Below are 27,594 nucleotides of genomic sequence, written 5' to 3'. Positions count from 1 at the left end.
TACGCCCTAAGTGCGTGGGGCTGTGAACTCCTCTCTGAATAAAAACTGTTTCAGAGGTAATTTCGTGTCTCTGGTGTTTTTCCTCAACTGAGCAAGTAACAGTTGCAGGTTGCGACTGGGGGCCTTTTCTTCCCAGCAGAGTCCCGGACCTCACAGCAGCAGCAGCAGCAACGAAGAAGGTCTTCCTGGAATTTCCTGATGTTTCTCTGTGCTTCCACATCCGTTTTCAATTGATTATGATTGCGCACGGCACCCCACTTCACAAATAACAGGTAATCAGTTCCGGAGAGGCCGCTGCAAGCTGCGTCGCACCGCCATCTTGGATCTTGCATTTGCAACCTGAATTGGACCAGTAATGACCATATTGAAAGGCAGAGCAGGCTTGCTGGGCAGACTCCCTGTGACAGAATGGTATTGGTGACAGATTCCTGCTCAGAAGGGCAGGAATGGACTACTTCTGAGCTCACAGCCATCCCAAGTAGCTTCCTTTCAATATTTTTTGGCATTAGTCTAAAAATCAAATTAAATACATGAACTTAAACTTAGTGTTGTGAACTAAGTCGATTTCCCTGCTTTAAATTTGACACTGTTGTCTGCAACAATCAAAAGCCATATTTCCAAGACAGATTTATGATAAGTTTAACAACTCATCCTTATTTCAACCGTATGCTTTGAAAGAAAAGTTTTTCTTGTGTGACTGTTGGCATTGGTTGTAGAACAAAGTGAAATCCAAGTGAAAACGCAGGAAGAGTGAGGAAAGATGGAAAATGAAGGTTACTTACTGCTTCTTCTGCACAATATTCTGTCAGCATGTCTTTTACCATTTGTACAAATGCAGAATAAAAAGCAACATAGTTTCTGTGAATGTGACATAACGTTCAGTCGATCAGCTTTTTCGCGGGCCTGCTCAACTATTGGGCATGAGTTTTGAGTTTAAAATCATATTTTAATTCATAAATGAATTAAACATATTTTAACTTAAACATATTTTTAACTTTTATGTTTAATACTTAAACATATTTTAGGAAGGTAACATTATGAGAAGACACAGTTGTAAATAATTTTACAACACAGGATTCTCAGACCACATACATGTTTAATGCCAGTGGGAGCAAGACTACTTCAACCGCTACAAAGAACTGGGATTATTATAATATGATTAAAATAATTAACTTAAAGCGCACTTGGGAATTCAATAGGTTTGCTAAGTATTCCCTAAACTGCAATTTCTGATCTCTTCGCTGAGCTTGTCTTGAGATTCTATTCTCTCAGACTCTCCCCAGATGAGGGGCTTTGCAGGGAGTGAAACCCGGGCTGGGGCCAAAGGGTTTTTCAGCATCTTTGGTCAACTGGAACTGCCGATGAGCAGAGTGCCTCCAAGATGTTAACAATATATCAAACAAAGTGGAAAAATTAATATTTAATTCGAGAACCAGTCCTGTTCTCTGGAACTTTCCCTGAGATGCTCTTTACTTGAGGATGTAGTATTTCAAATGGGGATTTGGAAAATGTGATCTTCTAAACTTGTTCTTTATCCTTGAGAATCTGGAAATTGTTTGTGCAGTTGAATAACTTTCTAAGTCCTTTTGAATTAACCAGAACTGCCCAAAATCTAAGTCATTGGGCAAGTTGGGTGAGGTTAAGGGTAGGATGCTATTCATAGATTAGTTTTTTAGTGACAGTTTTTTAGTTTTTATGATTATTTGCTGCTAATTCTTAAAGCAGATATTGGTGAGGTTTCATTTTACAGCTTCCCGAAGTAGTATTTAAACTCTTGATTGCTGTTCCTGCCTAATGATGATAATTACATTTCCATCTGCTTGGAATAAAAGGCTTATTTGGCTCTTTTGAGACAGACACATTTTTAACCCCACTTTGTTAAGCATTTTACACATGACAAAAAAAAATCTTTCAACGAGGATTTGTTCAGTACTGACAGCTTTGCAAAGGGAGCCCAGTAGTTTCTTGGCTGTGACATTTGAAAGTGATTTGGACCAATTCATGATTCAGCAATACTTGGCAGCGGGCAGGTGTATCAGTGCGGTTTCAAAGACCCCTTGTGTATGGGCACTTCTATAAATATTGAAGCACAAAAGGGTCATTCCAGAGGAAAAATAACACTCGGAACAATATGCTGCTAGTTCATTGGATAATTAACAATATAGACAAATCAAGTTGCATTCACAGTGGGCCGGTCAAGAAGGAACCAAGCAGTGACTGAAATTGAAGGATGACTTTTGTTTTGCTGCAAATTGATACATTTTTTAAACAAGTGAACTGCAATGGATTTTGAAGTGTTTCCCACAAAATGCTGTCCCTAAAATATTCCAATTATATAAGAAGATCATTTTAAATTATTTTGCAGTATTACTATTCCTTAAGAAATCTCTCTTAAATCTCTCACCGTTTTTAAACATGCACTGAACTGTGGGCTGTATCTATACTGGATTTGCAGGTCCAAATTTTAAAGCATTCCTACCTCCCAAGAGGACAGAGAACCCATAGTGTATTCTATTCGAGTGAAAGGAGATGATAACACCTGCACATTTACACTTGATGTTTAGTGATAAGTTTATGAATAAATTAGAGAACAAGTTGCCATTGGTAGCTAAATTAAATTTAGAGATCTGAACCTGGTTCCAAATGTATTTTGAGAGAAATAGAAATTTGAACAGAGTTTCATTAAAAACTGAGTTTGTGCCTCAATGACTGTTTACTAAATAAATCAAACTATATTTTGCCACTTGGGATTCTGGTAATTTTGCCTCTGATTGCATTTGACGACTTGTCCCATATTTTACCATGAAAGCTATAAATCTTTGCTGCTACGCATTTGTGCACTAATGAAATCCTTGTTGCTGGAAAAGGAGGAAACGTTGTGTAAATCTCTCCTCTCGGCCATGAATAAACTCTGGTCCATGACTACCGTGGGAATGTGGTGAAAGCTTTTTGTCTGTCTCAGATGTTAGTGTCTGTGCACTGCACGTTCAAAGGAATAAAATGGTCAATTTTGACTTCATAGTTGTCTTAATGTATTCACTCGTGAAGTCTATTCATGAAAAGGAATACACAAGGGCTGATTTGGTTTTGCAGTTGTGGAAACAGCATACTTGACAAATATATCCTGGGCTACTTAGTACTGAAAATTTGAGGTGGATTATTCTATACCGCTTGTACAATGAATTTCTAGCTTAAAAATACCAGAAAAATTTCAAAATTTCTGTGTGCATTAAAAAAATATATTTGACATTACTATGACTAATAATGTTACCAGTGTTTTGTTGAAAGCAAAGGTGCTTGTCCAGAGGAAGAGATATGTAGACATAAAGATGGAATCTCTCCAAGATGGTGCTTGAAACTGAGCCAATTTATAAATAACTGAAAGTTAATCATGAGTCATCTATAGGGACTTTAAATGATTCCATTAGGTAATACTTGGGATAAATTGACCATGGTGCTCAATGTTGCAGTGGACTGCAAAGATGCTTTGTTAGCCAGGAAACGTCTTGGGCTGCTATAATATATATATATGGAGCATGTGGAGAGCATTCTGACAGGCTGCATCACTATCTGGTATGGGGTGGTGTACAGCACAGGGTTGTAAGAGGCACACAATGATTCAGGAACAGCTTCTTCCCCTCTGCCATCTGATTATGTGATTTTGAAATGGGCATTGAACCCATGAACACTTTCTCACCTTTTTTCTATTTTTGCACTATTTTAATATAAATATTTAGTATATATATGTGTGTGTGTGTGTGTGTTTACTGTAATTGATTTATTTATATTTATCATATCTTGCTGCTGCTAAGTTAACAAATTTCACAACATATACTGTTGATATTAAATTTGGTTCTGTATTTGTCAAAGCATAGGAGACTGTGGACCAAGAGCTGGTTGAGATGTTTCCAGTAGAGGGAGAGTCTTGAATGAGGAGACACAGACAAGAGGGCAGACATTTAAAACTGAAATAGATAAAAACAACAATAATAATTCTCACAGAGTGTAGTAAACCTCTGAAATTGTCTATACCAGACGGTTGCAAAGGATATGTTACTGGGGTATTTAAAGATAAATTGGATATGTTTTTCAGAGGTTGAAGAATTGAGGAATTTATGCAAATGGCAAAAAGGAGATGAGGCATGGGCAGATCAGCCATCATGACATTGAATGGTGAGTCAGTTTGGAGAGGTCAGGTGGCTACTCTTGGTGCTATTTCAGTTCTTGTGTTTTCTTTGAGCTGTTATAGTTGATGTTATCTGCAGAATTGACTCAGTGAAAATGGCTGAGAAGAGGAATTCAAAATAGTATAGCCTCATCAACTACCTAAACATTCACTCCCTCTGTCACTGATGTTCTGTGACACCTGTCTGCACCATCCACAAAATGCACTGTAGTTGCTTTACCTAAGGTATTCCAGTCGCATCTCCCGAACCTTCAGCACCAAGAAGAACAAGGGCGGGAAGAACTCAGGAACATTGTCACCGACAGGATCCTCTCCGAGTAATGCAGTTTTCCAGTTCAGAAATGTATGGCTTGTCCTTTCTCTTTGTTTAGTCCAAATCCAGCACTATGGTGGGAATGCGTTCATTATAAGGACTGCAGGCCTCAAAGAGGTCTCTCGCCATTTCCTCCTTATGTTTGTCTTACCATGTCTTCACTAAATGTTTGCCTTACCTGTGATGCCCAGATGTTGAAAGTAAGTTAAAGAAACACACAACTCCTTGGATATCACCAGTGTGTAAACTTCGCTTAACACTTACGGAGTCCATGACGGAATGTGTCCAAGCCTTGTTAACAGCTAGAGACTGTGTCTGTATCAACAGAGTTCCTTTGTGCAGCTGGCAGCTTCTGTGGAAAAAAAGAACAAAATTGCAGTATAACATACACAAAATGCTGGTGAAACGCAGCAGGTCAGGCAGCATCTATAGGGAGAAGTGCTGTTGACGTTCCGGGCCAAGACCCTTCGCCGACAGTGCTTCTCCCTATAGGTGCTGCCTGATCTGCTGTGTTCCACCAGCATTTTAAGTGTGTTGCTTGAATTTCCAGCATTTGCAGATTTCCTTGCATTTGCAGTATACTATGTTAGGTTTTGCTCAAAGTGTCTCGATTGGCTCTGCTAAGAGTTTAATTCCTAATATGCTGATTATTTTCTTGAAGGAAAGATGTAACTGAGATTGGCCTGATGGAGCTCTTCCCAGATACACTTCCTTTACTATTATTTTACATTTGAATTAATGCTTTTATGGACCAGAAGATCAAATGATTGATGTAAGTGGTGTTGATGTTTGATGTAAAAGACATGACTTGTTTTATTATTTATTTATTCATTCAGTTCGGGCCCATCTGTTGTTTGAAATTTGAATATCTTTAAGGATTCATAATATTATAATTGTGTTGATGATTTTTTTTTTGTCCAAGACTGCTACATGAAAAAAGTAGTGTTGGATATGTAAGGGATTAAAAACAATAATTTGAACTCACTCTGGATTTCATTCAAAAGTTGTGAGGTAAATAGGGTAATTACCTGCTGATCCCAAATGTTCATACAAAATTCAAAGTAAATTTATTATCAAGGTATGTATATGTCATCATATGCTACCCTGAGATTCATTTTCTTGTGAGCATTCCCAGTAGAACAAGGAAATACAATGGAATCAATGGATAACTTACACAGAAACAAAAACTGACAACTAATGTGCAAAAGAAGACAAACTGGGCAAATAAAAAAAACAATAATAATCAATAAGTAAATAAATAATATTGAGAACATGAGTTCTAGGTTCCTTGAAAGTGAGTCTCTAGGTTGTGGAAGTAGTTGATGAGTTGATGTGAATGAGGTTATCTATGCTGATTCAGGAGCCTGGAGGTTGAAGGGTTATAACTGTTCCTGAAGCTGGTGGTGATTGAACATTAGTGAAGTTTTTTTTAATTTGCTGTGTGCTTTGTGCACAACTGGAGGAACAGAATGAAAAATATTTTTTTCATAAAAGTGTAAACTGTTTCCAGCAAGAGCGTTTTCTCAGCTCAGCCTAGCTATGAAATTCAGTATGACTGTTCTACCCTTCCTGTTTTTGAGCCATGGGCTTCTTTTGTTATACTAGTCTAAAGCTGTTTATGAAAGAATTACATTGGTTCATGAACGTTTTGTGGTTTTATCACTGTACCTCAGATTTACAGTTTTCTTAAGTTTGTTTTTCTGTGGCTTTTGTGTTCAGCCAACTAAAGTAATCTTCAATACTTTTACACACTAATTAAAACCAGAAAAAGGTAATTGCCTATTTGTGTCCATTGAGCATCAAGATGCTTATTTGACATAAAATGAAACTGATGAAATATTTTGCATATAGAAATAGCTGTTGGCTTGAAATTGTGTTCTTAGTCAAATACAGGTGTAGGTGTGGCACACACAAGGTGGGGGAGGGGAAGAAGTACAACCTGGAAGGTGATAGGTGAAATCAGGTGAGGCAGTACTATGAATGGTACTCTGTCTTCGGAGACTTTGGAATACTTGCCTCAAGAACTTTCTGTCTTGTTTTAGTCAACCTAATACACCTACCAGGAATTGGTGATGGGGAGGAGGAAGTACTTTATCCGTGTAGTTACTGAAGCATAATAATATGGGAAAAAAATAATTAGATGAACAGATTTTGTTGTCTTTTTCCAAACATGAAATGGTTAGTTTATGTGACGTCTTTTGGTCTGTTTGGTGCTGGTTGCTAAGAAGCTTCTCAGGTGGATTCCTATCTGCATTATGCAGAAGTGTGAAGTCTATCACTTCAGTTCCAATCATTTGATTTAAATTTAATGGCTCTGAGAAAATGTAAGGTTTTGAACTGTTAATATAACTTCCCATAAATCTGCACAGTTACTTCTTTAAAATTCTGTCGTTGGGCACATAATTTTTAATTTTGGGCAGAATAATCTTTATAATGCAGCTCCTTGGTTAGGGGCCTCAAGATAAATTTTTATGAGGTAATGAGGCTGTTTCACTTCTAAGACAGGCAGCCAAATTACCTGAGTAGACTGATCTGCATAAAAGTAGAGATTTCAGCAGAATGGATGAGAAGGAGTAGGTCACCTGACCCCTGAAGCTTCTCCTGCTATTCAACATAATCGTGGATTATTTATCCTTGACCTCAACTCCTCCTCTATGTCATTTCCCTATAGCCAGGACCTGAATAAGGTTTAATATCACAAGCATATGTTGTGAAATTTGTTGTTTTCTATTCACCCCACCCCCCCCTTAAGCTCTGAACATTTGAATGACATCCAGAGTTACCTGAAAAAGGGAGCAAAAAATAATAGGGAGGTAGTGTTCATGGGTTGGTTCATTGTCCATTCAGAAATCTGATTGTCCATCCCATCACCTTTCATCAGTGTATCCCTGTGTTACAGGGGTTGTGTTTCCGGAAGACTGTACTTAATACAAACCCTTGCCAAAAATTGACAAAATTTATTATATTTTTCACATTTTCTGTTTGTCTAGTTATTTTTTTCTCACATAAACTCAATAAGAGAGAATTTTTATTCTGTACCTCAAAGTGATTTGTGAATTCTGTCAGGGTGAACACTGGACTCATAAAGATTTAACCACTCATCTCTATATTAGAGAATTCCAGGCTTTGAGAGGAGAAATTTCTATGTGCAAGTGGTCATCCGGTCTGAACCTGGGCGCACTGGTGTAGAGGAGGTCATATTAGGAGCACGGGAAAGCACCTCTATACTGTTTCCCCGGGGAACACTCTGACCGTAACTACCTGGTCCATTCACCTGCTTACCTCCCTTCCCAGCTACTCTCCTCTATAACCACAAGAGGTATAGTATCTACACGTCCCTCTCTAGCCACCTTCCAGACGAGGCAGGCATTCACAATGCCTGGTGTTATTTATTGCTTCCAGCGCTCATCAATAAAACCTCTTCAACATCTGTGAGAACAAGCACTGACTGGATGACTGTTTCACTAAATACCCTAGTTCTACTCCCCACCTACCTCCCTTTTATTCCATCTTGCTATCCTATCAGATTCCATTATCTTTGGCCTTTTGTCACTTCCTAGATTCAGGAAGCATTCCCATTCTCTCATCCCGACTGCCTATTGCACCCCTCTGCCTGCCCCTTCTTTCCATCTCTTTGTAATAGCTATCTTCCCCCTGTCTTTCAGTCCAGATGAAGGGTCTTTCCATTTCCACCCGCAGATGCTGCCCAGCCCACTGAGTTTCTCCAGTACTTTGTGTTGCTCTGATTCTGGCAAATGAGGTCTCTTGTTCTCCCCTTAGTAATGCTTTGTGCACCTTCCTGCTTATTTATTGTGAATCGTGCATAAGGACACATAGCTCTCTCAGTACCTGTTTGTAGTTTCTCTCCATTCAGACGATTTGCCTTTTGATTTTTCTTACTGAAGTGCATGACCTTTATGGATGATGGCAGAACAGCAGTGGCTGGATGTTCTGAGAGCAATTCGGAAGGTACACGACATTGATACATCCCAAAAAGGAAGATATATTCTGAAAGGAGGATGACACAACCATGGCTGACAAGGGAAGTTAAAAACAGCATAAAAGGAAAAGAGAAGGCATATAATATTGCAAAATATAGTGGGAAGATTGAGGATTGGGAAACTTCCAAAATCCAACAGAAGGTAACAACAAGCCATAGGGAGAGAGAAGATGAAATGTGAAGAGAAATTTAAAAGCTTTTTCAGATATTTATGAGTAAAAGAGTGGACAGAGTGGATATTGGACCATTGAAAAATGACAATGGAGAGGTACTAATGGGGGACAAATAAATGATGGATGAACTTAAATATTTCCCTTCAGCCTTCACTGTGGAAGATACTAGTGGTTTGCCAAGAATTCAAGAGTGTCGGGGGCAGAAGTGAGTGTAATTGCTATTACTAAGGAGAAGGTGCTTGAAAAGTTGAAAGGTCTGAAGGTTGATGAGTCTCCTGAACCAGATGGATTATACCTCAGGGTGCTAAAAGAGGTAGCTGAAGAGATTGTGGAGTCATTAGTAATGATCTTTCAGGAAAAACCAAATTCTTAAATAGTTCTAGTGGACTAGAAAATTGTAATTATCACTCCACTCTTTGAGAAGGGAGAGAGGCAGAAGAAAGGAAATTATAGGCCAGTTAGCCTGACTTCAGTGGTTGGAAAGATGTTGGAGTCCATTGTCCATTATTAAGGATGAGGATCAGAGTACTTGGAGGCACATGATAAAATAGGCCAAAATCAACATGGTTTCACTTAAGGGAAATCTTGCCTGACAGATCTGTTAGAATTGCTTAAGGAAATAACAGACAGGATAGACAGGGAAGAGTCAGTGGATGTTGTTTACTTGGATTTTCCCATGCCTTTGACAAGGCGCCACACATGAGGCTGCTTTTCAAGATAACACTCTGTGGTATTCCAGGAACATACTAGCATGGACAGAAGATTGGCTGAATGGCAGGAGACAAAGAAGGGGTATAAAGTGGCCCTTTTCTGATTAACTACTGGTGTTCCACAGGAGTTGGTGTTGGGGCCACTTCTTTTCACATTATATGTCAATTATTTGGATGATAAAATTGATGGCTTTGTGGCCAAACTTGTGGATGATATGTGGAGAGGTGGAGGGGCAGGTAGTGTTGAGGAAGCAGGGAGTCTGCGAAAAGGTTCAGACAGATGAGAAGGACAGGCAGGTGGAATATCGTGTCGGGAAGAGTATGGCTGTGAACTTTGGTAGAAGGAATAAAGGCATAGACCATTTTCTAAGCAGGGAGGAAAATGAGACTTGGAAGTCCTCATGAAGGATTCCCTAAAGCCAAACTTGCTGATGAGTTGGTGGTAAGGAAGGCAAATGCAATTTTAGTGTTCATTTCAAGAGAACTAGAATATAAAAGCAAGGGTCTAATGCTAGGGCTTTATCAGGCATTTGACAGACCGCACTTGGAGTATTGTGAGCAGGACCCAGTTCTTCCAATTCTCTCTCCCCTGTGGAAAAAGAAGTCTTCAATCTATTGCTAACATATCTCCTTCAAGTTCAACAATTCCCGTGTACACCAGCCTCCTATGTGGAAACTTGTCAAATATTTTTGAAATCAAAATACAACTACAGCAAGCTGGGTCGTTCACTTGGATTATAGAGGCTGTTTTCATAACCCCTCAGTTTTCTTCGAAGTGTCACTTTAATTCCCCAAGCTGTCCACTTATCACAGTCATGAGTTGCTATATGATTACCTGCATTTAATTTTGAATTTTCCTTCTGTAAACATAGGGTACTTCAAAATTCTTCCGATGAACTAGCCTTTAACTTGCATGTTGGTTTTAGTGAAGCAATGTCTGATTCTAACATCCACGTTCATATTTTCCATGACCTCACCCCTTTTGTATATTCTGCAGTCTGAGAATCCTCTCAGACACCTAAACTTATCCACTTCAGTACTCTTGAGCTTCTCAAATTTAAAACATTACATTTGAAGCATGTCCTTAGCAGTTATTTTCTGGAATTCCCTTCTTAAGTCTTTCTTATTACCTTCTTTAAAAATCTTGTTAGGTTTTCTCCCTACAAACCTTTGGCGTCTCTTGGTAAAAGTTTCTTTGAAAAAGCCTTTGTATGGTTTTATTGTACCACACATTTTCAATGCGCTGTAAATATACCGTTGAAGTAATTGCTGTTAATAAATAAACTCTTCACTGGCCCCGTGTCGGACTTTTATTGAGAAAATCAGTGCAAATACGATACTGATAAATGGAAGGGCATGTGCCAAACTGTAACTCACACAGTAAATGTACTGACTACTGTTTTATAAGAAAAGTCAGTGGACTGAGGCATAATAAAACTCTGAACAAGCAATTAGTTCTTCCATAAATATCTCTGCCCTGAATTATTGCTGCCTTGTGACGCATTCAAACCTCTCTACCTTTACGTCCTAATTTTTATGTATTGAATTCACGTTGTATTCCAAAACCTCCGGGATGATGGCATTTTGAAAAATATTGTTGATGATGAAAGGGGTCGAGTTCCATAAGGTGTTTTTAAAAATCAGTAATGTTTAATTGCAATACATGCCAAATCTCTGTTTATATTAAATAGCAGTGGTCTATAACAAAACATAACATTTATTTGTTGATGGTTATTTGTCTCAATTTCCATTCCTTGTGCTTTTGATTATAGTTAATGTTTGCTTTGAAATATAGTTTGAAAAGGCTATAAAATGGGAGATTATTATCGGAAATATCATTGTTCTTGTGCATTTTATGAATTCAGTATTTTTCTGAACTGTCACCTTGTTCTATATCAGTATTCAGCATGATTAAAGTGCGTTGTTTAAACTGCAGTCTCAGCAAATTCCAATCAAATCAGTCTGGTGACTTTTAGAACGATTTTGTGGGGACATGATATACCTGTGATATATCTGAAACTCACATTATCAGCAGTGTTGTGTGGAGGTTGCACCCCATACATAATTAATAGCTATAACAAAATAATTTTAAATACTTCAGCAGAGAATCAAGAAATAAATAGAGTCTGTCCAGATTAAAGCCCTTTAATGAAATAAAAGAGTCCTTCCATCTGTATTTGGGTAATTGCTCTGCCTATTCCTCCCTTTTCAGTATTATTTTTTAACATATATAAAGGAGATTTCATAATCAAGTGTGTGTTGTTTAAGTACTACCTTTGTTATTCTTTCCTACCTGCTCTGTGGTCTTCCCAGTGCACCAGGATTGCTCTGGTCATGATCAGTGCATGTCAATTCCCCCTCATAGCTGGTGCAGCAGTTTTGAATGTATTATAACAAATGGACTACCACATTGACATGTAGCTCCTTCGGTTTGTATACCTTTTATTTATCAGTCAAGTCAGTTAGAAGAAAAACGAGACAAAAGCATGGCATTGGAACAGGGGCCAATAGTTCTTCAGAAAACTATGCTCTTTGTGCTGTCTGTTGGTAGCCCACTGGCCACCACTTTGTCAAATTTTCCTGCTCAACATTCTAGTTTTCCTGAAAGAGCATTTTCTCAGATTGCTAAATACACAACTGACAAATTAGTTTGCTCAGTTTTACGAAATGTTTCAGTATGATCCTGTGGGAGTTAAAGAGCTTGAGATATACTGGTGTGCAATTATCAGATTCGCATTTCCTTTACAAGTGTTTAATATCGTCCTTTTTGTATTTTACAGATGATATGTTGATCCAGTAAATGTTACAGTAAAAATTGTTAAGGTCAAATATGAAGCCTGTTGGGGATCTGACTTGTAATTTGTGACACTGTTTAATGAGGCAAGTGATCTGTTTGAGACAATATCCTCTAATGTGATTATAGTAAATTGAATCAGCTATTTGCAAGGGTGATTGTTCTGTTGATAAATTGACCCCTGTTCCTGCACTTTGGATGTAACTGCACATCTGATCGTCTTGTGACACATTTAACTTCAGGGTGTATTTATCAAACTTAATTGCTGAAGGGATTTCATTTCAGTAGGTAGAGAGAGCTATTTGCTTTTGTTAGGTTCCTCTTAGGAAGTACTTCATTTGATTCCGCTCTAGTCCTGTTGATTCTGAGTTGGATGATAAGTTCAGTGTTGGATATGCTACGGATGGGGTTTGATGTTTATGCTCCTGCACTTTCCATTCGTGGAAACAATTCAGGATGAAAATCCACCCACAAACAGGAGAATCTGCAGATGCTGGAAATCCAAGCAACTCACAACAAATGTTGGAGGAATTCAGCAGGCCAGGCAGCATCTATAGAAAAGAGTAAACAGTCGACATTTGAGGCCGAGACCCTTCATCAGAAATGGAGAAAAGAGATGGGAAGTCGGAGTAAGAAAGTGGGGGGAGGGGGGAAGAAATACAAGGTAGCAAGTGATAGGTGAAACCAGGAGCGGGGGCAGGGGTGAAGTAAAGAGCTAAGAAGTTGACTGGTGAAAGAGACACAGGGCTGGAGAAGGGGGAATCTGACAAGAGAGGACAGAAGGCCATGGATGAAAGGGAAGGGGGAACAGCACCAGAAGGAGTTGATGAGCTGGTAAGGAGATAAGGTGAGAGAGGGGAATGGGAAATGGAGAGGGGTGGGGGGCCATTACTGGAAGTTTGAGAAATTGATGTTCATGCCATTGGGTTGGAGGCTATCCAGATGGAATACAAAGGTTGTTTCTCCAACCTGAGTGAGGCCTCATTGCGGCAGTAGAGGAGCCCATGTTTTGACATTGCTTTGACAGTCGGAATGGGAAGTAGAGTTAAATTGGGTGGCCACTGGGAGATCAATGCACGATCTGTGCATTTTCTGGTGAATGGAGCGCATAGGTGCTTGCTGAAGCGGTCTCCCAATGTACGTCGAGTCTCACCAATATACTGGAGGCCACACAGGGAACACCAGATGAAGTAGATGATCCCAACAGACTCACAGGTGAAGTGTCGCCTTGCCTTTCTTTTCTTCCATGGCCTTCTGTCCTCTCCTGTCAGATTTCCCCTCTCCAGCCCTGTGTCTCTTTTATCAAATGACTTTCCAGCTCTTTACTTCACCTCTCCCCCGCTCCTGGTTTCACCTCTCACCCACTACCTTGTATTTCTTTCTCCCCTTCCCTCACTTTCTTACTCCGACTTCCCATCTCTTCTCCAGGTTTGATGAAGTGCCTCAGCCCAAAATGTTGACTGTTTACTTTATTCCATAGATGCTGCCTGGCCTGCTGAGTTCTTCCAGCAATTTGTGTGTGTTGTCAGGATGGAAGTGCTGAATGCAGTGTTAAAGTGGAACGGTACAGCACAGGAATAGAACAGTATGGCACAGGAATAGCCCTTTGGCCTATGCTATTGTCCCAAACTAATTAAACACCTAACTAAACTGACCCCTTCTGCCTACACAATGCCCATACCCCTCCATTTGTTGCACATTCCTGTGTCTTTATTTAACTTTATTTCGTGATACTACGTGGTAATAGGGCCATCCAACACCCAATTACACCCCGGAGACTGATGAACCTACTAACCCGTACGTCTTTGGAATATGGGAGGAAACCAAAGTGCTTGGAGTAACGCCATGCATTAATGGGGAAAATGTATAAGCTCCTTTTCGACAGTGGTGGAATTGAACCCTGGTCGACGGTGCTGTAAAACTACGATAGAGGTGTTGGCATCCAGGTTGCGTCTGCATAAGACTTTTGTGCACTCTCTCTAAAGACTCCACGTCCTTCTTGTAATAGGGTAACCAGAATTAAATACAATATCCAGAAATGGCCTACCCAAAGTTTACAAAGCTGCAATATAACTTCCCGAGTCTTGAACTTAACATCTCAAGCTTTTTTAACCATCCTATCAATGTGTACAGTCACTTTCAGGGAGCTGTGGACATGGACATCCAGTTCCCTCTTTGGAATGAATATCTGTAATTTGTCAAGTAGGGTGCCGTGTATAATCCTGATTTGATGGAGGCGGACGTGTGAAGCACGGAGGAACATCTGGTGGAACTTTTGAAATGCCTGTTTCGCTGCCGCTGCTACTGTGCAATCGGAAAATTCTTCAGGAGGAAGGCCCCAAATCCTCGGCTTTGCCTGTTGCTTGGCAGCCGATGCCAGGGTCAAAGTGCTCGGCAGAGATGGTGCTCGGTGCTCGGTATTGGAGGCTTGAAGTTTTCGGACGGACTCAGTGTTGGCTGTGGTCGGGGCTCCCAAAGTGCTGTATCGGCAAGCTGCGGCGCTGGAGGTTCATGGCAGGAAGAGTTTTTCTTCCTTCTACCGTCTACGTGAGATGGTGGGCTGTAGGGGCTGTGAGACTTTCTTTTAAACCGTGCCATGGACTGCTCCTTATCAGATTACGGTATTGTTTTGCACTGTTGAAACTATGTGTTATAATTATGTGGTCTTTGTCAGTTAGTCTTTTATCAATTATGGTATTGTCTGCACTGTTGAAACTATATGTTAACTATAACTATATGTAACTATGTGGTTTTGTGTAGGTCTTGTAGCTTTAGGTTTGTCTGATGGGTTTGTAGTTCCTTTCTGGGGAACGTGCTAAGACGGTAGCGCGATATCGATACGCAGCAGCCTCTCCGGACTCTGGATTGGGGATTACTAAACGTTACGTGGTTTTTCTTATGTGGTCTGTTTTGTGCTTTTTTGTGATATCATTCTGGAGAACGTTGTCTCATTTTTTAACTGCATTGTATTTGTGGTTTATAAATGACAATAAACTGAATCTGATCTGATCTGATCTGACATCAGCATTGTTTAGGGCCCTGCCATTAACAGTGTACAGTCCCTTTTTACATTTGCTCTCCAAATTATCTAACCATGTAACCATATAACAATTACAGCACGGAAACAGGCCATCTCAGCCTTCCTAGTCTTTGCCGAACGCTTACTCTCACCTAGTCCCACTGACCTGCACTCAGCCCATAACCCTCCATTCCTTTCCTGTCCATATACCTATCCAATTTTTTTTAAATGACAATATCGAACCTGCCTCTACCACTTCTACTGGAAGCTCGTTCCACACAGCTACCACTCTCTGAGTAAAGAAGTTCCCCCTCATGTTACCCCTAAACTTTTGCCTCTTAGCTCTCAATTCATGTCCTCTTGTTTGAATCTCCACTATTCTCAATGGAAAAAGCAAATTTTATGTAATGTTTTATTTTCATAACATTTCTCCTCATATTTTTAAGCTCTCAAATACTATCCCTCATATTTGCAAGATTTCTTAAAATCTTAATCATAGTGATTGTCAAAAAAACGCATTTGTAAAGAATTTGTGATACCTAGTACCTCAAGAGTTTCTATTGAAATAAAGTTCCTCGGCTAAATGGCCATCTTCAGTGATCTACCACGTTGTGAAAGGTTCTGAGTCTACTAGGAAGATTTCTTTGAAACTGGAGCTTTAAGTTAACTTTTAGGAATTATTAGAGTCTCTGAAATATTAAACTGATTTTGTAGCAGATAGATCACTGTTTAAAATTAAGTGAGTGTTTTCAAAAAGCTATATACAGGTCCTTCATTTTCAAACACTGCTCACTTTTGATACTCTATTAATGGCTGTGGGCAAGTGACATCTTTATGTCTAGTCTTTAAACCATAATGGCAATGATGGCTCAATCCTTATTGGATTATTCTCATTGAATGAGGCAAAACAAGATCACTGTTGCAGAAACTCTTTAAAACTGTGATTTCCTTTCTATAGTTGGTAAAACTTACGAATACAGAATTCTCAAATTGTTTTTTAAACATTGGAAAAGCAAGTGATGAGTCCATAATGCTAGACACATTTACACGTAAATGGAACGTGTGATCTGTTTCAGTCTGCCTGCAGTTTAAATTTTTGCAGAGTAACTGTTTATCACAAGTCATGGTAACTTTCAGGAACTTTTAATCAAAGTGTAAACTTGTATTATCCCGTCTCTTGTAACTGATAACTCTTACTGTTATTCAGGAAGTCGAACCAACATTTACATGTGTTAGTGATAACCGTAAAGCTGATTTATATAAAAGGTAAAGCTCTGGAGTTTAGTAAATCCTGACCTAGTTCCTGTTACATCAGTCATTGGCCCAGCCGTAGTGTGTTTCTGCTTCTACTCTTAGGGCTGCAGTTTCTTTCTGTGGGCAGGCTGATTAGATCCATGTGTGTAATTGAACTCTGAAATCTTGCCTCAAACTCGCTATTTTCCTGAAGACATCCCTGGAGAAATCCTATTCCCATAGTTACTGTTCCTCTGAAGAGAATTGCCAGTTTTGTGGGAAGATCCAGAAGTTCTGTGCGGAATGACAGATATTTCCTCACAAAATTTCCAGCAAGTTTGGGATTTTCATGCAAACTTGAACCCCACTATGGAGCAAGAACTTGAAGCAGTTCTGTAGCATTCGCCCTGAAGATCCACTTCAAATCAGCTCTGCCTAGTTATAGTCATAAAGTTGTCCAGCGTACAAGCAGGCACTTTGGCTCAAGTTGTCCATTCTGATGTAGAATAGAGACTTCTCTATTTATTCAGTGGAGGTGAAAAACTTTGAGGGAGTAAGAGATTAAATTTTAATTCTTTATCTAAATGTTAATTGAAATCTTTTCTGAAGTATTTTTATGTTCAATTTCTCAAGGTGAACTTTTTAGCTTATTTTATTGTGAATACCTCTGCGTGTCTAATGATATTTGGTGATTTAGAGAGTGCAGCTTGGCTGTTCTCAAAGATTTCTGAACAATTGCATATGTGGTGCTTACTCCAGCCCTCAAAGGATTTACATGCAGAAAATCTGGCCATATATCACGGTCTCGTCCCTATGGTCAGAGTTTTCCAGCAAATTTTCAATTATGAAATGGAACTTAATCCAAAAGTTTATGGTGAGTGATGACTCTCAGCACCAATGATTTCATTCAACTCTTTTCAGATAAAAGGTCCCATAGCATCATTCTGAAGTAACACTGTTGAGTTATCCCCCGTATCCTGGCCTGTATTCATCACTCACTCGATGTCATTAGCACATATTGTTTGGCATTATCACAAAGCTTTTGTTGGGAGTTAGCTATGTACAAATTGGCTAACTCCTTGTAATCTTTGTGATTATGACTGCAAAATATTTTCTGTGATATTCCATGCTTTAGAGTGAAATGAGGCAGTTTAGAAATGAAGAACACCTTCCTATCTCTCATTATCTTGTGTAGGATCTGTGTTGATGTTCATTTCCTTTTTCCTGTTAGCTGAAATTTGAAAAGCTTTTTGACATCCTTGGCAGTTTTAACGTTGAATTAGCCTTGCTTCAATTTAGAGCCAGCTGCCAATATTTTTAAGTCAGGATGATGATTTTGAGTTGACATTCAGGTAATGGTGTTTTTATTCTTCCAAAGCCCCTGTCAGAACTGTTACATTGCAAGAGGGGGTAGAGACATCAAGTTTGGAATGTACTCCTAAAGTTACCCAGTCAGATAACCGCGGTGTATTTTTTAAGTGCAATTACAAGGAAAGCCTCTGTTTCCTTAGGAGTTTGCATGACATCTAAAACTTTGACAAACTTCTATAGATGTGTAGTGGAGAGTATATTGACTGGCTGCATCACAGCAATGGAACACCAGTGCCCTCGAACTGAAAATCCTATAAAATGTTGTGGATATGGCTGAGTTAATCATGAGTAAAGCTCTCCCCACCACTGACCACATCTACATGAAGCATTGTTGTAGCATACATTAGGAATTACGCAGCCCCCCCCCCCGCCCCCCGCCCCACTGTCCAGCCAAGACATGCTTTTTTCTGGCTGCTGACATGTAAGAAGGTGGTACAGGAGCCTCAGGACTCACACCACCAGGTTCAGGAACACTTATTAATCCTCAACATCTAGCTCTTGAACCAAAGGGGATAATTTCACTCAACTTTACTTACCCCATCATTGAAATGTTCCGACAACCCATGGACTCACTCTTCATCTCATGTTCTCAATATTTATTGCTTGCTTGCTTGCTTGCTTGCTTGCTTGCTTGCTTGCTTGTTTGTTTGTTTGTTTGTTTGTTTGTTTATTTATTTATTTATTATTGCGCACTAATTGAGCACCCAAATTAGTGTGGCCTTCCATTGACACTATTATGGTTATTATTCGATTATGGATTTACTGTGAATGCCCGCAAGAAAGTGACTCAAAGTGTTGTACATGGTGACATTTGTACTTTGAGAATAAATTTATTTTGAACTACTAGGTAATACTGCAGCACTGAAGATGAAAGGATAGGACGTTTAAGATTATGGATGTTGCAACAAGTTGTTTTTCAGTAACGCCAACTCATTTGTTATGTTTTCTGTCTAGATTTAAACATGGAATTCAACCCTTCAGACCACCCTCGTGCTAGTACCATGTTTTTAAGCAAGTCTCAAACAGATGGTGAGTAGTCTATTACTCATATCTATTTTCATTCAGAATGCATAATGTTTTGTAGATAAAATATTTGACATAATTTTCAGATTGAATAATAATAATAATACTCGCATTACACCAATGAGATCAGTTCTTGGAGTGTTCAATAATCTATTGAATCACTTGGAAGTTTTCTATTTTCTACAGTAATTATCTGCAGTTTTCTCAAATCTCCTCATAATTCTAATTGCTGACTGATAAAATTGGATTTGGAGAGTGTTTCTCTGCTCACAACAATAAAAATGCTCCCTGTTGATTAGAAGTGTGTGGATGTGACTCCAGATGTGGCTGCAATGTACCTCGTACAGCATAAAATGTGCATGGACCAGTGGAAAGATTCTTGCAGAACAGCATTCTGAATGTTGCATTGCAAAATGCTTCTGTCTTTTGGGGAAGATAATAAACTGGCCGTGTCAGGTGAATGTAAAGATCCCAGTGGACTTGATAGGGAAGATTGACCTAGCATGGTGGCAATCATTCCTCCCTCAGTCAAAAGCCCCAGCCTCTGGTTATTTCTTCATTTGTTATTGTGTAGAAGTGAGACTTTGCATTTTTCCTACGTAACAAGCATGGCTGCACTTAAATCAATTACAGTCTTTATGGTGTGTCTGCAGATGCAAGTACTGTTGACAATGGTTGTTAAATTGTGTTCCTGGTTAATTTCCATCTTACAGATGTAAAAATGTTCGGTAGTGACTCAATTCCTCATCCATCAGCCATGCCATTTAATGATGATGAAACTGCCTAATTAGCAAGAGCTGTTAAATAATTGGTTTGAATAATTCAGAGGAATAGGTGACTGAGGGAAACATGGATAACTGCTGTTGAAGTATAGGCAGATTGACATTTAAATAGACACTTTAAAAATGCAGTGTGAATTCTTGAGAATTTGTTGGGTCTTAATTGGTTAATGAATAATGACTTTGTTAAGGATAAGTCTAAGTACTGTGACACAAAACTACAGTGGACATCAAAAGAGCTGAGTTAGGCTAAAAACTCTTTGCTAAATACGCTTTGCTTTCACTAGCAACAAGTCTTCACCAGTTTGCTGTTTTGAAGATCATGACATTCAAACATAAAAGGGTAAGCTTTTAGCATTTGTGTTCTTTTAATTGTTGAATAATCACAAAGCTGTTATTATTCCATTGAAATTTATTTCCATTGATTTCTATTTGGCCTCAGGAGCAAAAGTTATTGGAAAAACAAAGCAGTTAAGCTAAAAATGAGTTTCAGATGCAGATGGACTTGTTTATTCAGGGAATTGATCTTTGCAATAAATTAATTAATTGATGCACATGCAAGGGCTGCAGGAATCTTCAAGATATGTAGCTAATGTTCTTTCTTTGTTTAAGGACAACACTATGGACAAACTAGGAAATTATTTGTTGATGAGCCCCACATCAGTCATAGGGAAATTACTGAAGATTCTTAGTGGGTAGGATCTGGAAAAGCCTGGATGTTCTGGCATAATTAGCATTTCTTTGTATGAGGGATGTAATTTCTTATGGAATTACAGAAAAGTGCAGCACAGATCAGGCCTTTCAGCCCATCCAGTTCATGACAAGCCATGTAAACTGTCTTCTTCCATCGAACTGCACCGGGACCATAGCCCTCCATACCCCTACCATTATTTACCTTGACTTCTCCTAAACATTAAAGTTGAGCTCCTGTGCACCACATGTGCTGGCAGCTTGCTTGTTTCTTTGGGAAGATGGCAAAGGTAATTGGTAGGGGTAGAACAGTGGATGTTGTCCACATGGACTTATGGTAAAGCAGCTACCCAAGTCCGTCATGGCAGGCTGATATTGAGGATTAAAGCACATGGTATCCACACTAACGTGGCAGATTGGATTCAAAATTGGCTTAGCTATAAAAGCCAGAGCAAAGGTGGAGAGGAATTATTCCTGTGTGTGCATGTGCATGTTATTATTCCACTTTGAAGCCAAACGTAAGAGGAAGGTGTACAGGACCCTTAGGTTGTTTGGAACAGTCTTTAGTTGAAATGTCAGAGGCTGAAGGATGACAGGATAGAAGTGTATAAAATTATGGGGGATATAGGTAGGGTAGACAGTCCTTTTCCCCCCAGGGTGGAAATATCCAATGCTAAATGTGAGAGGGGCAAAGATTAAAGAAGATTTGCAAGGCAGTTTTTTTGACATAGGAGTTGTGAAAGCAGATATAATAGTAACATTTAAGAGGCATTTCGATAGGCACATGAACAGGCAAGTAATAGAGGGATATAGACCATGTGTGGGCAGATTGGATTAGTTTAATCAAGCACCAAGCAGCTCATTTTGGTCTCCTGCCACTCACTGTATGTATAAAAAAAAACATTTGCCTCACATACTTCAAATTTTTCCCCTTTTGAGCTCGATATTTTCACCCTGGGGTAAAAGATTTTGACTGTCTTCCTAGGCCCCTCATAATTTAATTGTCCTCTATCAGGTTTGTCCAACTTCTCCTTATAGCTAACGTTCTTTAATCTAGGTCTGGGGTCACCAACCTTTTTTGCACCTCGGACTGGTTTAATATTGACAATGTTCTTGCGGACCGGCTGACAGGGGAGAGGGGGTTGTTAATCACGGCGGGGATATAGGTAATAAGGCAACTATAAGTCACTTATAAGTGACACTCAATTTCACTCAATTACACTCAATTTTGTTTCTAAAAGGGTTTATCTAATGAATTTAATATTAAACACAGCGCATATTTTCCTCACATGAATATAGTGATAAGTCAATTATAAGTCACTTATAAGTCAATAGCATCATAACATTTTAAGTATTTTCCTCATATGAACATATAAAAAGGGAGTTCCTTATCTCCAGTCGAATCTGCAATTTAGTTTTCGTGGCTCTTAAAGAAAAACTCATTGGGTTTGTCTTTAAGTGCAGAGTGCTTGGACTCAAGGTACTGAAGCAGTTTTGAGTGCTTTATTGCCTCATTAGACAGCCTCCGGGCCCGAACTCCAGTCTCCCGCCTGCCCGCTGTCAGACGCCTTGGCCAGGTGCGGCTGGTTGTGGATGAGGTGAGAGGACAAGGTAAGGGCCAGAGGTCCCCATGCCGGGGCCACGGCAGTCACAGTCCGGAGAGAGTGACCAACCTTGCGAGGAATGTGACAGGGCGCGCCCGTCCCCCCCTTGCAGGTAGGTAGGATCTATCGGCCGACAGAAGTTTGGCTCAAGGGATGACTTTCAGTAGATCACGGCGAGGTAGCTGCTCTGCTACTTATGAAACCCTGAGTCCGAATTAGGTCGTCTGCGAATATTTTAGCAACGGGTTCCCCACGAACATTCGGTGTGCTAAACAGGTTCAGAGGTGGCGCCCATCTGTTAGTGCTCCAGGCCAGTAGCAACGGCACTTCCCGCCGGCCGTACAAGGCCAACCAGTGATCCCTGGCGTGAGGGTACCACTGCGTTTTGGGGACTGATGACCTCGCGTGTGTTCAGGTTCAACAGTGGGCATGACAGGGAATGAGGAACGGTTCAGCTGACTCATATCGTTTCATATTGCCAAATCATAACGTTTCCTCGTGGCCCGGTATCAGACCGTGGCCCAGTGGTTGGGCAACACTGATCTAGGTAGGATTCTGCTGAAGCTCTTTGTCACCCGTTCCAAAGCCTCCTCGTCTTTCATGTAATGTAAAGAAAAGTGTACTAGACTTAAGAGAAAGCAAAATAAATATCTGGGGTGAATCCATGTATATCCCCACGTGGATTATTTTAAGTTTGAATTACACTTATTATTGTCACGCACACTAGTGAAAATCTTTGTTTTTCATGCTGTCCTTACAAATCATTTGAGCACAGCAGTATGTTGAAATAGTATGGGGTAAAATCAATAACAGAAAGCACAATATATTGTCACAATTGTAATGGAAATGCACTAGTGCCAGACAATAAGGTGCAGGGCCATGATGAGGTAAGTTGTGAGGTCAAGAGTCCATATTAATGTGTAAAAAGGCATTCAACGTTCTAATAACAGCCGGAGGGAACCTGGTGGTACCTGCTTCCAGGCTTATTTTTTCATTTTCTGTCTGGTGGGAGAGGGCGGAAGAGCGAGTGTAGCAGGTGGTCTTTGATTTTGGCGGCCCAGTCAGCGGCAGCAGCAGGCCACAGTGACGAGGCTTCTCGCAGGTCAGCGACGCATGTTTAAAAGGAGACCTTTGCGGGCGTTTGAGCTCATTCTGGCATCCCAGTCAGCGTCGGCAGCAGGCCACAGTGACAAGGTTTCTCACAGGTCAGCGACGCTTTTTTAAAAGGACGGAACAGACAAGTGAAGCGGTCATTCTTGGGAGTAGGCCAGTGATGAGACTAGGAGTGTCAGGCTTTGGCTTAAAGGAATCTACGGCTTGGAAGAGGTGTTGGGTTTGGGCAAGCTTTTGTTGAAGTCCTCTTTTTTTTCTCTTACTGTACAGTGTAGTAAATGGCTGTTGTGTGTTCTTTGCAGGGAACTACATCTGTGTGAAGAGCATATGGTTGCAGCTCCTGAAAGACTTTGTTAGGGATCTGGAGCAGCAGCTGGATGACCTTCGGCTTGTATGGGAGAGTGAGGAGATAATCAGATTTACAGGAACATAGTCACTCCTAAGCTGCAGGAGGCGAGTAGCAGGGTGACTGTCAGGAGAAATGGAAATGTAAGTAGGCAGTTAGAGCAGAGCACCTCCGTGGCCTTTCCCCTCAAAAATACGTATACCACTTCGGATACTGTTGTGGCGGGGTTAACCTCCCAGGAGAATGCCACGGAGACTGGGTTACTAGCACTGAGCATAGGTCCTTGGTGCAGAAGGGAAAATGAGAGAAGAGGGAAGTGAAGGTGAGGGGACTCGACAGTGAGGGGAACAGACAGGAGATTCTGTGGACATGAACAGGACACCCGGATGGTATGTTGCCTCCCAGGTGTCAGGGTCAGGGATGTCTCAGAACACGTCCACAACATTTTGGAGAGGGAGGGGGAGCAGCCAGATGTCTTGGTACATTTGGTACCAATGACATAGGAAGGAAAAGCAATGAAGTCCTGAAAAGAGAATTTAGAGAGCTAATAGAAAGCTGAGAAGCAGGAGCTCCTGGGTAGTAATTTCTGGATTGCTGCCTGTGCCACACGCCAGTGAGGGTAGAAACAGGATGATCTGGCAGATAAATGCATAACTGAAAAGCTGGTTCAGGGGGCAGGGCTTCAGGTTCTTGGATAATTTGGATCTCTTCTGGGGGAGTCATGACCTGTTCAAAACTGATGGGTTGCACCTGAGCCCGGGGGAACCAATATTTTTGCAGGCATGTTTTTTAGAGCTGTTGAGGACGGTTTAAACTAATTTGGCAGGGGTTGGGAACTGGAGTGAAGGGACTCAGGATAGGATGGATGGTAAAAAACTAGTGATAGCCTGCAGTCAGACTGTCAGGAAGGGCAGGCAAGTGATGGGACTTAGTTGCATCCAACAGGCTGAGTGACAAATCATTAGGGATGCAGAGTCAGAAAGGACAGCAAATATTTTAAGATAAATATTTTAAGATTTCTAAGAGTAGTTTAAGAAATAAGGTGGATGATCTTGTTGCAATATTACTGATTGCCAAGTATGACGTTGTGGCCATCACTGAATCATGGCTGAAGGATGGTTGTAGTTGGGAGCTGAATGTCCAAGGTTACACGTTATATTGGAGGAACTGGAAGATAGGCAGAGGGGGTGGTGGGGCTCTACTGCTAAAGAATGGCATCAAATCAGATAGGGAAACAGATCCTGGAAAGGTGTAATAGTAGCAGAGTTGGCGTGATGGGAGATTTTAATTTCTCAAATATCGATTGGCATCTCCATAGACCAAGGGTTAGATGGGGTGGAGTTTGTTAGGTGTATTCAGGAAGGTTTCTTGACACAATATGTAGATAAGCTTACCAGAGGAGAAGCTGTACTTGATTTAATATTGGGAGATGAACCTGGTCAAGTGTCAGATCTGTCAGTGGGAGAGCATTTTAGAGATAGTGATCATAATTCTATCTCCTTTACAATAACATTGGAGAGAGATAGGAACAGACAAGTTAGGAAAGCGTTTAATTGGAGTAAAGGGAATTATGAGGCTTTCAGGCAGGAAATTGGAAGCTTAGATTGGAAACCGATGTTCTCAGGGAAAACTACGGAAGAAATGTAAAAAATGTTCAGGAGATATTTGTGTGGAGTTCTGCATAGATACGTTCCAATGAGACAGAGAAGCTATGGTAGGGTACAGGAACCGTAGTGTACAAAGGCTATAATAAATCTAGTCAAGAGGAAAAGAAAAGCTTACAAAAGGTACAGAGAGCTAGGTAATGTTAGAGATCTAGAAGATTATAAGGCTACTAGGAAGGAGCTCAAGAAGGAAATTAGGAGAGTCAGAAGGGGCCATGAGAAGGCTTTGGCAGGCAGAATTAAGGAAAACCCCAAGGCATTCTACGAGTATGTGAAGAACAAGAGGATAAGATGTGAAAGAATAGGACCTATCAAGTGTAACAGTGGGAAAGTATGTATGGAACTAGAGGAAATAGCAGAGGTACTTAATGAAAACTTCAGTATTCACTCTGCAGCGGACTGAAAATCTTGAGCATGTAGATATTAAGAAAGAGGATGTGCTGGAGCTTTTGGAAAGGATCAAGTTGGATAAGTTGCTGGAACTGGATGAGATGTACCCCAGGCTACTGTGGGAGGCGAGGGAGCAGATTGCTGAGTCTCTGGCGATGATCTTTGCTTCAACAGTGGGGACGGGAGAGGTTCTGGAGAATTGGAGGGTTGCAGATGTTGTTCCTTTGTTCAAGAAAGGGAGTAGAGATAGCCCAGGAAATTATAGACCAGTGAGTCTTACCTCAGTGGTTGGTAAGTTGATGGAGAAGATCCTGAGGGGCAGGATTTATGAACATTTGGAGAGGTATAATATGATTAAGAATAGTCAATATGGCTTTGTCAAGGACAAGTCATGCCTTACGAACCAGATTGAATTTTTTGAGGATGTGTCTAAACACATTGATGAAGGAAGAGCAGTAGATGTAGTGTATATGGATTTTAGCAAAGCATTTGATAAGGTACCTCATGCAAGGCTTATTGAGAAAGTAAAGAGGCATGGGATCCAAGGGGACATGTGTGGGTCCAGAACTGGCTTGTCCACAGAAGGCAAAGAGTGGTTGTAGACGGGTCATATTCTACATGGAGGTCAGTCACCAGTGGTGTGCCTCAGGTATCTGTTCTGGGACCCTTACTCTTTGTGATTTTTATAAATGACCTGGGTGAGGAAGTGGAGGGATGGGTTTGTAAATTTGCTGATGACACAAAGGTTGGAGGTGTTTCAGATAGTGTGGAGGGCTGTCAGAGGTTACACGGGACATTGATAGGATGCAAAACTGAGCTGAGAAGTGGCAGATGGAGTTCAAACCAGATAAGTGTGAAGTGGTTCATTTTGGTAGGTCAAATATGATGACAGAATATAGTATTAATGGTAAGACTCTTGGCAGTGTGGAGGATAAGAGGGATCTTGGGGTCTGAGTCTGTAGGACGCTCAAAGCAGCTGTGCAAGTTGACTCTGTGGTTAAGAAGGCGTACAATGTATTGGCCTTCATCAGTCGTGGAATTGAATTTAGGAGCTGAGAGGTAACATTGCAGCTATATAGGACCCTGGTCAGACCCCACTTGGAGTACTGTGTTCAGTTCTGGTTGCCTCTCTACAGGAAGCATGTGGAAGCCATAGAAAGGGTGCAGAGGAGATTTACAAGGATGTTGCCTGGATTGGGGAGCATGCCTTATGAGAATAGGTTGAGTGAACTCGGCCTTTTCTCTTTGGAGCGATGGAGGATGAGAGGTGACCTGATAGAGGTGGATAAGATGATGAGAGGCATCGATCGTGTCAATAGTCAGAGGCTTTTTCCCAGGGCTGAAATGGTTGCGACAAGAGGACACAGTTTTAAGGTGCTGGGGAGTAGGTACAGAGGAGATGTCAGGGGTAAATGTTTTACTGAGAGAGTGGTGACTGCGTGGAATGGGCCTCTGGCAACGGTGGTGGAGGTGGATATGATAGGGTCTTTTAAGGGTCTTTTGGATAGGTACATGGAGCTTAGAAAAATAGAGGGCTATTGATATGCCTAGTAATTTCTAAGGTAGAGACATGTTTGGCACAACTTTGTGGGCCGAATCCTGTATTGTGCTGTAGGTTTTCTATGGTTCTATGTTTCTAAATCAGTAGAAAGATGTGACATAGGATTGGAAGATGTTGAATCCTTGTGGGTTGAGTTGAGAAACTGCAAGAGTAAAAGGACATTAATGGCAATTATATACAGGCCTCCCAACAGTGGCTGGGAGGTGGACCACAGGTTACTATAGGAAATAGATAAAACGAGTCAAAATGGCAATGTTATGGTAGTCATGGAGATTTTAACATGCGGGTCGATTGGGAAAATCAGGTTGGTAATGGATCTCAAGAGAGTGAGTTTGTTGAATGCCTAAGAGATAGCTTTTTAGAGCAGTTTGTCCTTGAGCCTTCTAGGGGATCATCTATACTGGATTGGGTGTTATGTAATGAACTGGAAGCAACTACAGAACTTATGATAAAAGAACCCTTAGGAACCAGTGATCACAATATGATTGTGCTGCCAGATGTTGGAGGGTGCGAGGGAAGGGAAGTGAGTGCAGTTATTATTGCAAGGGAGAAGTGCTCAAAAAGGTGAGAGACCTGAGGGTACATAGGTCATCTGGACCAGATGAATTGCACCTGGAGGATTCTG

At 40.6% G+C, this 27,594-nt stretch overlaps 1 protein-coding gene across 2 annotated transcripts in view; it reads left to right on the top strand.

Annotated features, from left to right (window-relative positions):
- The window catches only part of ccny (cyclin Y), a 242,146-nt gene that overhangs the window by 172,713 nt on the left and 41,839 nt on the right, over positions 1–27,594 (top strand). For both annotated transcript variants that reach the window (XM_059971923.1, XM_059971924.1), the window contains exon 2: positions 18,754–18,828. In XM_059971923.1, the coding sequence (XP_059827906.1) occupies positions 18,754–18,828 (75 nt within the window). The remainder of the gene's footprint in view (positions 1–18,753; positions 18,829–27,594) is intronic.

Source organism: Hypanus sabinus, chromosome 6 (assembly GCF_030144855.1).
Source record: "Hypanus sabinus isolate sHypSab1 chromosome 6, sHypSab1.hap1, whole genome shotgun sequence".
NCBI lineage: Eukaryota > Metazoa > Chordata > Chondrichthyes > Myliobatiformes > Dasyatidae > Hypanus > Hypanus sabinus.
Note: the sequence above shows the minus strand (reverse complement) of the source record. Positions and strands in the feature narration are given on the sequence as shown.